This window comes from Xenia sp. Carnegie-2017, unplaced genomic scaffold (assembly GCF_021976095.1).
Source record: "Xenia sp. Carnegie-2017 unplaced genomic scaffold, XeniaSp_v1 HiC_scaffold_20, whole genome shotgun sequence".
NCBI classification, from domain to species: domain Eukaryota; kingdom Metazoa; phylum Cnidaria; class Anthozoa; order Malacalcyonacea; family Xeniidae; genus Xenia; species Xenia sp. Carnegie-2017.
Genome location: NW_025813483.1, coordinates 6,079,467 through 6,092,577, shown reverse-complemented (window position 1 = coordinate 6,092,577; position 13,111 = coordinate 6,079,467). Strand labels below are relative to the sequence as shown.

Genomic DNA, 13,111 nt, shown 5'->3' with positions numbered 1-13,111 from the left:
TCAGTCGAATATGCGACTAAAGTCGCATTAAATTAAAATCCGTCGAATTTAATTGATTCAAACGTCGCATTTTACATGCACATAATTCTCGCATTTGATTCGGCGCATGTAAAATGCGACGTTTGAACCGGGCCTAAGTTAAAAATAACCATCACTTTCAAAAGACGGCCACCAATGGTGAAGAAAAATACCACACCTATATCATTAATTTTAAACTATTTAACGCCTTTCATTGTTGTTCATTTCTTCGATACATAAATAGAATTGTTTCTATATTTATATACAAGTCGTCTTTAATAACAGCATTGTTCTACAACTACTTATTAAATTTCCGCAAAATCGCAATGTTCTTTTCTTCTTCATCCACGTTCCGTCGTTTGGTGAAATTTTGAGTGCAGCCAAAGTGAGCAAACACGTTATATTTGTTCTGTTGCGCATCAGCGCATGTCGGCAGTTTGTACTTGTCAGTTGTAATTTTATATTGAAAATATGACAGGTTTATACAAGCTGTCTGAGTCTGACTGCCTCTGCAGTTACTCTTCGAGTGTCTCACATTCAGAACCTATAATAATGTCAAAAATCAAGTTAGTTTCGGTCTTTAGAAAGGCAGTTCAAAACACCTTAAGCTATCTCGCCAGGGGGAGGCTTTAAAGAGAAGAATGATTGAGACTAGAAAGTGGTTGGGAGCACAAAGAACTTAAAACAAACTATGATACTCCTTGCCCCTATAAAGAACTATTTTGAACACTCTTTCATGTCATTGAGAATTCACAGTGAATGTCATGGAGTAAGTTCACAAATTACTTCTAAGTTAATAAAAAAACTTTAGCTTTCACCTGCTATACAGTAATGATGTTGTAAAGACTTTCTTCAAGACAGGTTTTTTATCAGGTAGTTCAACACAAAATGTGCAGTACTAAATCAATTTGTGCATCTCTAGAAAATATGGTGCAGATCACAATAGTATGAACTTTCAGTGGCATAGCCAGCTCGCATGTTTTGGTCCTGCCATGTAAATTTTAGATCATTAACAGTATTCATTTCTTTAGAAATCTGTTATTTTTACAGTGTTGTTTTTGAGTGAACACAGAAAAATTAATGTAGCAGGACCAAATAATATATACTGTAAAATCTCAAATAAGCAGCAAAAAACCCCATAAAAAGGCAGTTCTGACTCACTGCACACTCTTTTAGCAACAAGCTATATGCAAAACCTCCTCAAACAATAAATTTTCACCACAAATCAGCCAAAGGAGTGGTATTAAATTTAAAAATATTGATATATTACAGATATGTCAACACCAAGTCAATATTTGGATTATAGCAAATGTCAAATTTCAGTACTGGCACACAAAAACAACATGTTCAGTTTCACATTGCCTTCCTCTTTTCTTAGAATTAAGCTCTCATATTATTCAAAGAATTTGAGTCAACTCTCCATTGGCATATGAAAAAAAGGTTTTAATTAATTATGAAAAAATGCTCATGAATTCTCTAAAAATTTACATTTCATGTATATTTTAATACAATAACATACAAACTTGTCGTTTCAAGAATGAAGTTCAAAAATTGGGTGATGACGTAATTTCATGTTACAAGTGCAGTGTCAACTTTATAAATCAATGGATGTAACAAATTCATAAAAAATAAATAATAAATTACAAAAACTAAGTGTATTTTCTCTATTGCATAGTGTATTTACTGCCCAATGTGTCAATATCTGGGAATATAATATAGGTTCTTACATCTTATTTATTTTAAAATCATCAATATAGTTGCAAAGACCAAAGACCTTTGGTCAATTGCATATTTCCTGCCTAATGGTAAATATCAGGGGATGATAAAATTCCTATCAACAATTACTTTTTCTTACAAATTATACTAAAATCATCAATATGGTAGAAAAAACTGAGTATGCTGTCAATTAAATAGTGTATTTCCTGTCTAATGTGTTAATACCTGGGGATAACAGAGGTTCTATGAACAATTACTTTTTCTTACAAATTATACTAAAATCATCAATATGGTAGGAAAAAACTGAGTATGCTGTCAATTACATAGTGTATTTCCTGTCTAATGTATTAATACCTGGGGATAACAGAGGTTCTATGAACAAATGCTTTTTCTTACAACATCCTACCGCATTGGCATTTGTACTCTTACAACATGACCATTCCCTTCTCTTTAACACAGAACCAGCCCATTCAAATTTTCCAGGATGTGAAACGCATGCATCCTTTGAGTTATTTGCTGGATCGAACATTAATCCACAACGTTTGCATAAAACTTGAGTGTTTTCTTTGGTCTCTGTTTTCCATTCCAATAATTGCTTCTCCAGTTCCGCTTTCTCTTCATCAATTCTTTCATTAATAGATTTCATTTGAATGGCTGCATGTTCGTACACCTTTAAAGTTTCATTTAACTCATTGATCTGTCTATCTTTATTGGAAATAAGGTTTTTATCTTTAGCACTTTCCTTGCTCAGCGAGTCAACCATGCACTTTAAATCATTCAATTCTTTTTTAGCTTCGCTCTCTCGAAAAACAAATTTCGCTTTTTCCCCTAAAGCACAATTACGTTCTTGTGTCAAATGGCACTGATTGTTCTTCAACTCGTAAATTTCTGATTCTAATTCTTGGTTTTTTCTTATCAATTCGGCATTCCTGCCATGGCTTCTCCTAAATCAATTTCCATTTGCCTATATCTTTGATACATCACATCGGCTTCCTCTAAAAATTGTTTAATACCACTCACTTCATTCTCCTCAAAATTACTTGTAGTGGAATGAATTTCAACAATGTTTTTCTCAGTTGATGCGCTTGCGACGACACAATTGTTAATGGTAACATTTTCTTCGATAACAACATTCTCGACCTGACTATATCCAAACGAAATATAATTCTTTCCCGTAAGCTTCTTCATTAAATCAACGCGCGGTAAATGACTTAAAAGATTCACCAAGTAATCCATCTTCTTCTCCTTAGTGTCAATTAACTGTCGTTCCTCCAAAGCCACCAAAAATGCTAGCGGAGTCATATTCTCGCATTTACCCTTGGGCAGATCATCTCTGGCCAAAAAGATCATTGCATTCAATTCAGATGTTGTTAACTCATCCGCAATGTTCCTCAAGATTACCCGTATTTCTGGAACTTTTTTTATTATCTCATCTGGACTTTTATCGCGTTCAAATCCAGACTCAATACCAGCCATGTTTATAGTTTAAATAATTATATTGTGCTATTTGTTACTTGAAAGTTTTGCTTCTAATTATTCTCCCACGCAATAATTTACATTCGAATTTCCACTTAATTATGCAATGTTTGCAACAATAATAGTTAGGAGGATCGAGGGCTGTGGATATCTCTAATTGGGGGGGGTCTAACATTTATATTTGCATGTTCTACTTTATTCTTTAGTTTCTATTGAAATCAATCGTGCGATTACGGATTGTACAATTTGAACATATGAACATATCCCCCCCTCCTAATCATTAACTTCCACCACGCTTGGGGAGGATTATAACAAATGGCATTGAAAGGGCCATTGAAGCAAAAATTTTGCTCACTTAAATTACACGTTTTGAAGAAACCTTTTTAAAATTACAGTGGACTTTCTGTAAACACGTCTCATTTAGACGACCACTGACGTCACGTTACGTAATGAGTTTGAAATTTTTTGCATTGGATTCATGAGTATTTGCTGGCACTTCAACCGGACTGAGTTCCTGCGGTTGTGAAGTGTTAATGATATGTAATTCTGCATAAGTATTTCATCCAAGGATAACTATAAATTTGCAACGATGATTATGAGGTCACTGGCTGTGCACATCAGACATTAGAAAAACTTCAATATCTTAAGAAAGAAAAGAGATCTGAATAAAATGTTTAAGAAAATCCACTACCATTTTAAGAGTTTTACTCAATGGAAACGTAATTAAATGAGCAAAATTTTCGCGTACTGGCCCTTAAAAAACGATAAATTTAAGATTATTCGTGCTTTGCAGGGGTCGCGTAGAGGTTTGAAAAGTAAAGGGCAAAAGAAGGTCGCAGAATCGGATTGTTGTTAGCAAAGCTGTTTTTAACAGTTTTATCAGGAATCGTTCAATATGCAAAACTTGTTTAATTTCGTTTGTAAAGTTTATTATGGCGCGTTCAGACTGAATACCCTAACATGGTGCTCAGGCAAGGGCGCCAATTTGAACGACGACACCTGCGTAACGTGTACAGAGAGGCACGTATTCAACGCATGGTTTCAAAACTTGTTTACAAAGAAAAGCATGAAATTATAAATAGACAAAGCTATTGGGTTCTACGTAGTGTGAAGGGCCTGCAGATTTTTGCCCAAATCAGGGTATCGTACTCCGGCAATCAGTCTAAACGTGCTATAATTGATCAATCTAACGTCAACTAAAAAATGAAAGTAGAAGATAAGTGAGACATGAAATACTGTTAAAAATCCATACTTATCAAATGTAAGTGATTCGAACAAATCATAAATCGAATTTCGCGCGAACTCGGATTAAAATTTGCGCGCTTCGTCTGAACAAATTTAACCCAAATTCTTCTCAAAAGACTCGTCATTTGGGCTTTTATGCAAAGAAATGCCTGTACTTCTATCAGTTTTATTACTGCAATCTTGCCCGACACAGCGTGTTGGGATGTTAAAAAAATTGAGTTATACAACCTTTTAAATCTCTATATGTATATAGTGTTATATTGTAAACAGCCGCGAGTTAACACTATGACGTCACAAGCACCTTCCTTCTTGAAAATTAAATATGGCGCCTTTTAATGGCGGCTCTTAAAGTTCAAGTTTTATCGCTACGTAACTCGAGCAGCATTAAATATATTGCGATTAAATCTGGCATTAAATTTTGCCAGAAGACATTTTTTTACATACACTATTAATCTATGAAAAAATTTTCGAGAGGCAAAATTTTCGTCATAGTAGCACTTTAAGCCTTCAGCAAAAATTTATCGAAGGTCCTGCAAAACTTTGTCTTTAAACTGGCAGTAGAGCTCGACAAGGTTTATACATAACATTTAACAACATGCATAAAACGAGTAGATTCTCGAAGATTCATTCAATATCCAGTGCTTATTACAATTTGAAAACTACACTGTGTGACTTTCTAGATTCTTACGATCCCTATACAAAGATGATTGTGAAAGAATCGGGTGTTCCTGAATCTTGAATAAGATCCTTTACACAATTAATCGACATTCAAATGTTACAAAATTGAATTAAAAACAATGATTTCTCAAATTTTTGTGATCTTAGCGCAATCTCTGCAGAATTTGTAAAATAATCTTCGATGCATTGACTAACTAGTAACCATATTATCAGAACAGGAAAATTACCGGATGAAGAAATGTCAGTAAATATAAGTGATAATTCAAGTTGTCAATATATAATGGGATGTCATTTGTTTTCTAAAAACGATATTATAGTAAAAAAAAAGTGATATGCATTGATTGTTTTCGAAATTCTTCTGTCATTTTGAAAGTTACGTCAGACGAAAATATAAATTAGATAGAAATTTTTTGTTTTAATAGCCACTTTAAATGATGCACAAACGACTGTCTGCATACCTACATGTAACATGGTGAGAAATTTAATATTGTTGATAAATTTATTCGCACGAATCAATTTCATGTATAATTTTCATACTAGTCTTAACCACATGCTTTATTTCAGTTTAACAAGCTCGTTCGTAACATTTTAACAGAAAGAAATCACTATGACACAACTTTATTCTAGCATTACAATAAAGGTGTGCGTGCATGGTATGTATTCTACATACTTAATTCAGAATTATTTTTTTGCATTAGATTAAAACAACTGAAGTCGTTTTTGTGGGTAGCCTGTGATGAATTTTTGATTTTAATAAAGATTGTTTTATACAGTTTTATGTGCTTTATCGTTCAAGTGCAGTTCATCGCAAGACCACAGTATAGAAAGAAAAATTCCTTCAACTCTACTGAATATATTTTTGTAACAAGTATCTTATTGCTAATATGATTAACGTAATTTTGCCAGGTAAATTGAATTTTGTGACCAATAGGAGCGTGCAGATGATTAACCACAGCCAATATTTTATTTAATGAAAGATACACAATAACGCAGTAAACAAGACTGTACTGAGTACTGACTACTGTTTGTTTCCTATGGTATGGCTACCGACTTGTACAAAGCTGCGTACCAATTCTTGAAATATCAGTTGACCTGGTGAGATTTTTTGGAAACATTTGAGCACCTCCGAGGTAGTCTTTTTGGAAAATTATGGCATTCTCACATTCTGTAATTAAACTGGTTTTCCACTGTCATTTTGACTATAAGTTGTAACACTGTAACTTCTGTGCATTCTAATTTTTTTGTAACTATGTGTTCTAACTATGTGCTAGCGATTATGTTTGTAGTTCTGATGTCTTGAGATGTCTTGGTTAAGTCATGCTCGAAACGCAGTACAGGTGGTTTCACATTGCGACAACATGGATGCCGAAACTCATAGCTGAAGGAAAACCTATAGTGCCATCATTTTGTCAACTGGAGACATTTTGTCAAATGTCTTTTGAAGTCAGAACCAATAACTATCCTCACACTTCATGAAATTTTCTGTACCACTTCATCTTAGGCACTAAAAATATCTTCCTCTAATTTGCATTCTACATTTGGAGCTTAATATGAACCACCTCTTGCATTAAACATCAAACCTTTGATTTTTAACTTCACGCACATTACTGAATTTCTATTCTCTATAACATTCTTGATAAACTCCTCCATCAAGATAAATCCTTCTCTTTTTTTAATGAAAAAAACTTACAAGTGGACAAAAACTTAGTTCCCCTCATAAAAATTACTTGATGCGGCTTTTCAGTCCACTCATTATAAATCCTGCTCTCATCTTCTAGCTTTATTACCTTTCCCTTCAAGATATTTACTTCTTCCCATTACATTATGTCCACCAACTGTCTAGCTTTTACTTACATTATCCCAACATTTAAAGTTCTAACTTCATGCAGTGCTTAACTCTGTCATTCGTCAACTCTTTCTTTGTGAAGATACGTTTTCTCCTCTTTGCAGACCTACAGTAATTCAATTCCATTTCCAGCAGGCTATGCGACTGATCTGGTATGGAAGACAAAGAACTGATGTACATATTTCATTTTGGCAATGGTTTTTAAGCCGGATGTTCTTCCTTAAGACGCAACCCTCTTCATTTTTCAGGCATTTGACTTGCACAACTAAAAAAATAATGAAAAATAAATTTTAACTTTAATTCATTTCCTTAAGATCTTTCCTTCTACAAATTCATACAACTGCATGATAAATTGTTATATATTGTATAAAAATATTTGAACAGCGAGTGAGTTAACTTCAAAAAAAAATGCAGCTCTCAAGAATTGCTTCATTTTTTTTACTGCTAAAAGGGCATATAACTTTCCAGTTTTGATCCTCCAGTAACCTTGTACACAATACAAAAACAATTCTATATTTCAGTGATTAATCTATTATAATAAGTGTAAGGCTAAATATAAACTCTCCTATATAAATTGGAGATGTTATGAAATTGTCAATACGGGCGTGGTGTGTAATATACTTCAACAGAATATAAGCAAGATGAAAAGATGCTTTCCAATCAAGCGCCATCATTGCATGGCATTTGCACAATCATGAAAACAGCCACAGCTCTCACAGTTTTCTTCACCAAATAACTTTTTTAAAGCCTTACTCAGTTTGAAGAATATATAATACTTATACCCTGGCTCGCAGAGTTCCTCGTGATAAACCCGAGCAATACCATAACCAAAGGGAATTCTTCTTCCATGCTCATCCCGAAAATATACTAGCACGCCAGACTCACCACTTTTAAGGAAATGTTCTTTGCTTTTCACCAGAACGGCATCCTGATACACGACCTTCCCTTCAGGATCATTACAGGAAAAAGAAACATCATAAATTTTCCCAATCTTTTACTTCTCATACTTTTTTACTTCAACTGTCTCGTGCGCAACATGAACTCGTTTATTCAGCTCCCTCCATACATCATTCCAAGAAGGTCTGTGTATTCTATTTCGTCTGCAATTTTCTTTAAAATCTTCATTGACTTCTATTGACAAAATGTCCATATCAGTTTGTAAATTATAGTAGCTGAAATGGCCTAAGTGAATTTTGGGTTCTGAAGATGATGTGTAGTTGTATTGATTTTTGTTTTGATTGAGCATTTCATAAAGTTTGTCATCACCATCTCAGTTGTAACAAACATGACAACAGGTCAACGCGTAATGTTTCCCGTTCTGGTAACAGAACATCGTTAATGTGCCTCTTGAAACTGACCGACTGTTTCTTTCTACTGCAATCTTTGATAGCAGTTGAAGCTTTGGTGTTTTCGATGGTTTTGGACGAAATTCAAAGTACCTCGAAGCGTTCGGTCCAAACATTTCATCGATTTCATCTTTCAATTTAACTTCATGAACATTCTCGTAATCAACTGTGATAAACAAATGGAAATATGGTATTTTCTCGTTTGGACCGACTTTTCCATAAACGCCCCGCATCCAAGGCAAACTGTAAAATAAAAGTGAAAAATAAGAAATTCGTCGTGCTAATAAATTTAAAAATGGCTCTGAACAGCGTATTTGTCATGGTGAATGATAACCCGTCATGTAGCCACCTGGCAGGAACCTGGCTTAAAAAGCACATAATTTCCGAAAAAAATAAAAAATCTTAACTGCAAATCCGAATACACTCACTTTTGCCTTACCATCTTAGACACTGCCAACACTAAATTTTCTCTCAAACTTATAGATGTCTACACATATACGCAAACACAAACCGATCTCAACCAACAAACGTAATATTTCAATTAGTCTCTATGACACTCACAATGCATGCCATGTAAATATTACTTCTAATCTAAGACTTTATTATAAAAATTATCCCTCTACTGATTACTACTCCATATGTGTCATATGCATGTCATACTGTATATTTAACATTGTAAATACTCTGCTTCATTTATAAATTGAAGATGACTTAATGTTATAAGTCGATTGTCTATATTTTAAATGCTTAATTAATCTAGTGCTATTAAGATCATACGGAATATCATCCTCTTTTACCCACAGTAAGACCCTAGACATGACTATCGAGATAATAACCTTTTGAGCTTTATGTGCACATCTTCTTTAATGTCATATTCATCATCAAGAAACATCTTTTCAAATAAATGATCATCATCGGATTTGAAGAGATCATTTGACGCATCATAACCAGGGCTATTATTGATGAAATTGTCATCACTAGAACTGTCATCTCTAGTACTGTCATCATCAGAACTGTCATTATTTAAGCTTTCATCATTTTTATGACGACTAAGAGGACCTTTGAAAATTCAGAACAAATAATTGAATTAATAAATTAATGAAAGGAAATACATAATGAATTAATAAACAAATAATATACAGATCAGAAAAAAATTTAAATCGTTTGCAGCCTAGCATCTTTATGAACTTAGTATGCTCGCATATGATTAGCAAATTCAAGATGAAAAGTGCTTACGAATATCGATTATGTGGGTAGCCAATAGGGTAGCCTGTCAAATATATGGCCTCAAAATGGACTAGAATAATGAGCACAGTTTGAATACTGTATATGTTTTGTTATTAAATGCACCAAACTTCTTCAAGCCTTGAAAATGAGCTTTTTGCTCATTGTTCAATTGAATGACTCAGTTGAACTGTCACAAACCCTTTCTGTATTTTCTGAAATTCCTTGCTTAGATTGCATAATATGTGACTGGGGTCACATCAAGGAAAATACAGCCCTTAAGATTTCTCACAAATTTTAATGATAAACTATTGCCACAACAACTTCTTTTGAATCACTTTTCTAACGTATAAGAGATAGTAAGATCATCAATATGGTTGAAAAAATCTGAGTATGCTGTCAATTACATAGTGTATTTCCTGTCTAATGTGTTAATACCTGGGGATAACAGAGGTTCTATGAACAAATGCTTTTTCTTACAACATCCTACCGCATTGGCATTTGTACTCTTACAACATGACCATTCCCTTCTCTTTAACACAGAGCCAGCCCATTCAAATACTCCAGGATGTGAAACGCATGCATCCTTTGAGTTATTTTCTGGATCGAACATTAATCCACAACGTTTGCATAAAACTTGAGTATTTTCTTTGGTCTCTGTTTTCCATTTTAACAATTGCTTCGCCAGTTCCGCTTTGTCTTCATTAATTTTTTCATTAATAGATTTCATTTGAATGGCTGCATGTTCGTACACCTTTAAAGTTTCATTTAACTCATTGATCTGTCTATCTTTATTGGAAATAAGGCTTTTATCTTTAGCACTTTCCTTGCTCAACGAGTCAACCATGCACTTTAAATCATACAATTCTTTTTTTGCTTCGCTCTCTCGAAAAACAAATTTCGCTTTTTCCCCTAAAGCACAATTACGTTCTTGTGTCAAATGGCACTGATCGTTCTTCAACTCGTAAATTTCTGATTCTAATTCTTGGTTTTTTCTTATCAATTCGGCATTCCTGCCATGGCTTCTCCTAAATCAATTTCCATTTGCCTATATCTTTGATACATCACATCGGCTTCCTCTAAAAATTGTTTAATGCCACTCACTTCATTTTCCTCAAAACTACTTGTAGTGGAATGAATTTCAACAATGTTTTTCTCAGTTGTTGCGCTTGCGACGACACAATTATTAATGGTAACATTTTCTTCGATAACAACATTCTCGACCTGACTATATCCAAACGAAATATAATTCTTTCCCGTAAGCTTCTTCATTAAATCAACGCGCGGTAAAAGACTTAAAAGATTCACTAAGTAATCCATCTTCTTCTCCTTAGTGTCAATTAATTGTCGTTCCTCCAAAGCCACCAAAAATGCTAGCGGAGTCATATTCTCGCATTTACCCTTGGGCAGATCATCTCTGGCCAAAAATATCATTGCATTCAATTCAGATGTTGTTAACTCATCCGCAATGTTCCTCAAGATTACCCGTATTTCTGGAACTTTTTTATTAGCTCTTCTGGACTTTTATTGCGTTCAAATCCAGACTCAATACCAGCCATGTTTATAGTTTAAATAATTATATTGTGCTATTTGTTACTTGAAAGTTGTTTTGTTCCTAATTATTCTCCCACGCAATAATTTACATTCGAATTTCCACTTAATTATGCAATGTTTGCAAAAATAATGCTGAGAAGGATCGAGGGCGGTGGATATCACTAATTGGGGGTCTAACATTCATATTTGCATGTTCTACTTTATTCTTTAGTTTCAATTCAAATCAATTGTGCGATTACGGATTGTACAATTTGAAAATAGGAATATATCCCCCCCCTCCTAATCATCAACTTCCACCACGTATGGGGAGGATTGTAAAAAATGGCATTGAAAGGGCCATTGAAGCAAAAATTTTGCTCACTTAAATTACACGTTTTAAAGAGACCTTTTAAAATTACAGTGGACTTTCTGTAAACACGTCTCACTAGACGACCAATGACGTCACGTTACGTAATGAGTTTGAAATTTTTTGTATTGGATTCAGTATTTGCTGGCACTTCAACCGGACTGAGTTCCTGCGGTTGTGAAGTGTCAATGATATGTAATTCTGCATAAGTATTTCATCCAAGGATAACTATAAATTTGCAACGATGATTATGAAGTCACTGGCTGTGCACATCAGACATTAGAAAAACTTTAATATCTTAAGAAAGAAAAGAGATCTGAATAAAATGTTTTAGAAAGTCCACTACCATTTTAAGATTTTTCCTCAATGGAAACGTAATTGAATGAGAAAAATTTTCGCATACTGGCCCTTAAAAAACGATACATTTAAATTATCCGTGCTTTGTAGGGGCCGCGTAGAGGTTTGAAAAGTAAGGGGGCAAAAGAAAGTCGCAGAATCGCATTGTTGTTAGCAAAGCTGTTTTTAACAGTTTTATCAGGAATCGTTCAATATACAAAATTTGTTTGATTTTGTTTGTAAAGTTTATTATAGAGCGTTCAAACTGAATACCCTAGCATGGTGCTCCGACACGGGCACCAATGTGAACAAAACATTTTGATGGTGCCCCTTGTATAAGTGCCCGGGTCTGGGCACCAGGAAAATAGATAGTACGCAAGTACGGTGCTCGGACAAGGGCACCAATTTGAACAACGACACCTGCGTAACGTGTACAGAGAGGCACGTATTTTGCACATGGTTTCAAAACTTGTTTACAAAGAAAAACATGAAATTATAAGTAGACAAAGCTAGTAGGCACTACGTAGTGTGAAGGGCCTGCAGATTTTTGCCCAAATCAGGGTATCGTACTCCGGCAATAAGTCTAAACGTGCTATAATTGATCAATCTAACGTACCCTATAAAATTAAAGTAGAAGATAAGTGAGACATGAAATACTGTTAAAAATCGATACTTATCAAATGTAAGTATTTGTTAAAGCGGATTTTTATACTTTTACACTTTGAAAAACAAGAAATAAGGAAAAAAGTGAGGGAGCAATTTCCCCCTCCCCCTTGCCCCCTTCTCCGCGGCCTCTGCTTTAGATTTTGGAAGTTTAAACGTTCTCGTATGCATTATAACCTACCACATTGACTTCTACATACCAATACATTTTTAAGCTTTCAGCAAAAATTTATCAAAGGTCCTGCAAAACTTTGTCTTTAAACTAGCAGTAGAGCTCTACAAGGTTTATACATAACATTTAACAACATGCATAAAACGAGTAGATTCTCGAAGATTCATTCAATATCCAGTGCTTATTACAATTTGAAAACTACACTGTGTGACTTCCTAGATTCGTACGCTTCCTATACAAATATGATTGTGAAAGAATCAGGTGTTCCTGAATCCTGAGTAAGATCCTTTACACAATTAATTGACATTCAAATGTTACAAAATTGAATTAAAAACAATGATTTCTCAAAATTTTTGTGATCTTAGCACAATCTCTGCGGAATTTGTAAAATAATCTTCGATGCATTGACAAACTAGTAACCATATTATCAGAACAGGAAAACTACCGGATGAAGAAATTTTATCGATCTATTTTATCTTTCAATTTAGCTT

At 34.2% G+C, this 13,111-nt stretch overlaps 2 protein-coding genes across 6 annotated transcripts; both read right to left on the bottom strand.

Annotated features, from left to right (window-relative positions):
* Positions 1 to 204: 204 nt before the first annotated feature.
* Positions 205 to 3,242, bottom strand: LOC124442008. Of its 4 annotated transcripts, none has more exons than XM_046992496.1 (2): positions 2,089 to 3,242; positions 205 to 562 (listed from the first exon to the last, which is right to left on the bottom strand). In XM_046992496.1, the coding sequence occupies exon 1, from the start codon at positions 3,208 to 3,210 to the stop codon at positions 2,650 to 2,652; it is 561 nt and encodes a 186-aa protein (XP_046848452.1). In that variant the 5' UTR covers positions 3,211 to 3,242; the 3' UTR covers positions 205 to 562; positions 2,089 to 2,649. The 4 variants fall into 3 exon arrangements, with proteins under 4 accessions (XP_046848450.1, XP_046848452.1, XP_046848453.1 ...); XM_046992494.1 differs by having other exon boundaries at positions 1,960 to 3,242; XM_046992495.1 differs by lacking the exon at positions 205 to 562 and adding an exon at positions 1,244 to 1,959.
* A 2,393-nt stretch (positions 3,243 to 5,635) lies between these two features.
* LOC124442006 lies at positions 5,636 to 11,109 on the bottom strand. Of its 2 annotated transcripts, none has more exons than XM_046992492.1 (4): positions 9,988 to 11,109; positions 9,162 to 9,384; positions 7,762 to 8,568; positions 5,636 to 7,244 (listed from the first exon to the last, which is right to left on the bottom strand). In XM_046992492.1, the coding sequence occupies exons 1-3, from the start codon at positions 10,394 to 10,396 to the stop codon at positions 8,250 to 8,252; spliced, it is 951 nt and encodes a 316-aa protein (XP_046848448.1). In that variant the 5' UTR covers positions 10,397 to 11,109; the 3' UTR covers positions 5,636 to 7,244; positions 7,762 to 8,249. The 2 variants fall into 2 exon arrangements, with proteins under 2 accessions (XP_046848448.1, XP_046848449.1); XM_046992493.1 differs by having other exon boundaries at positions 7,865 to 8,568.
* Between the last annotated feature and the right edge of the window lie 2,002 nt (positions 11,110 to 13,111).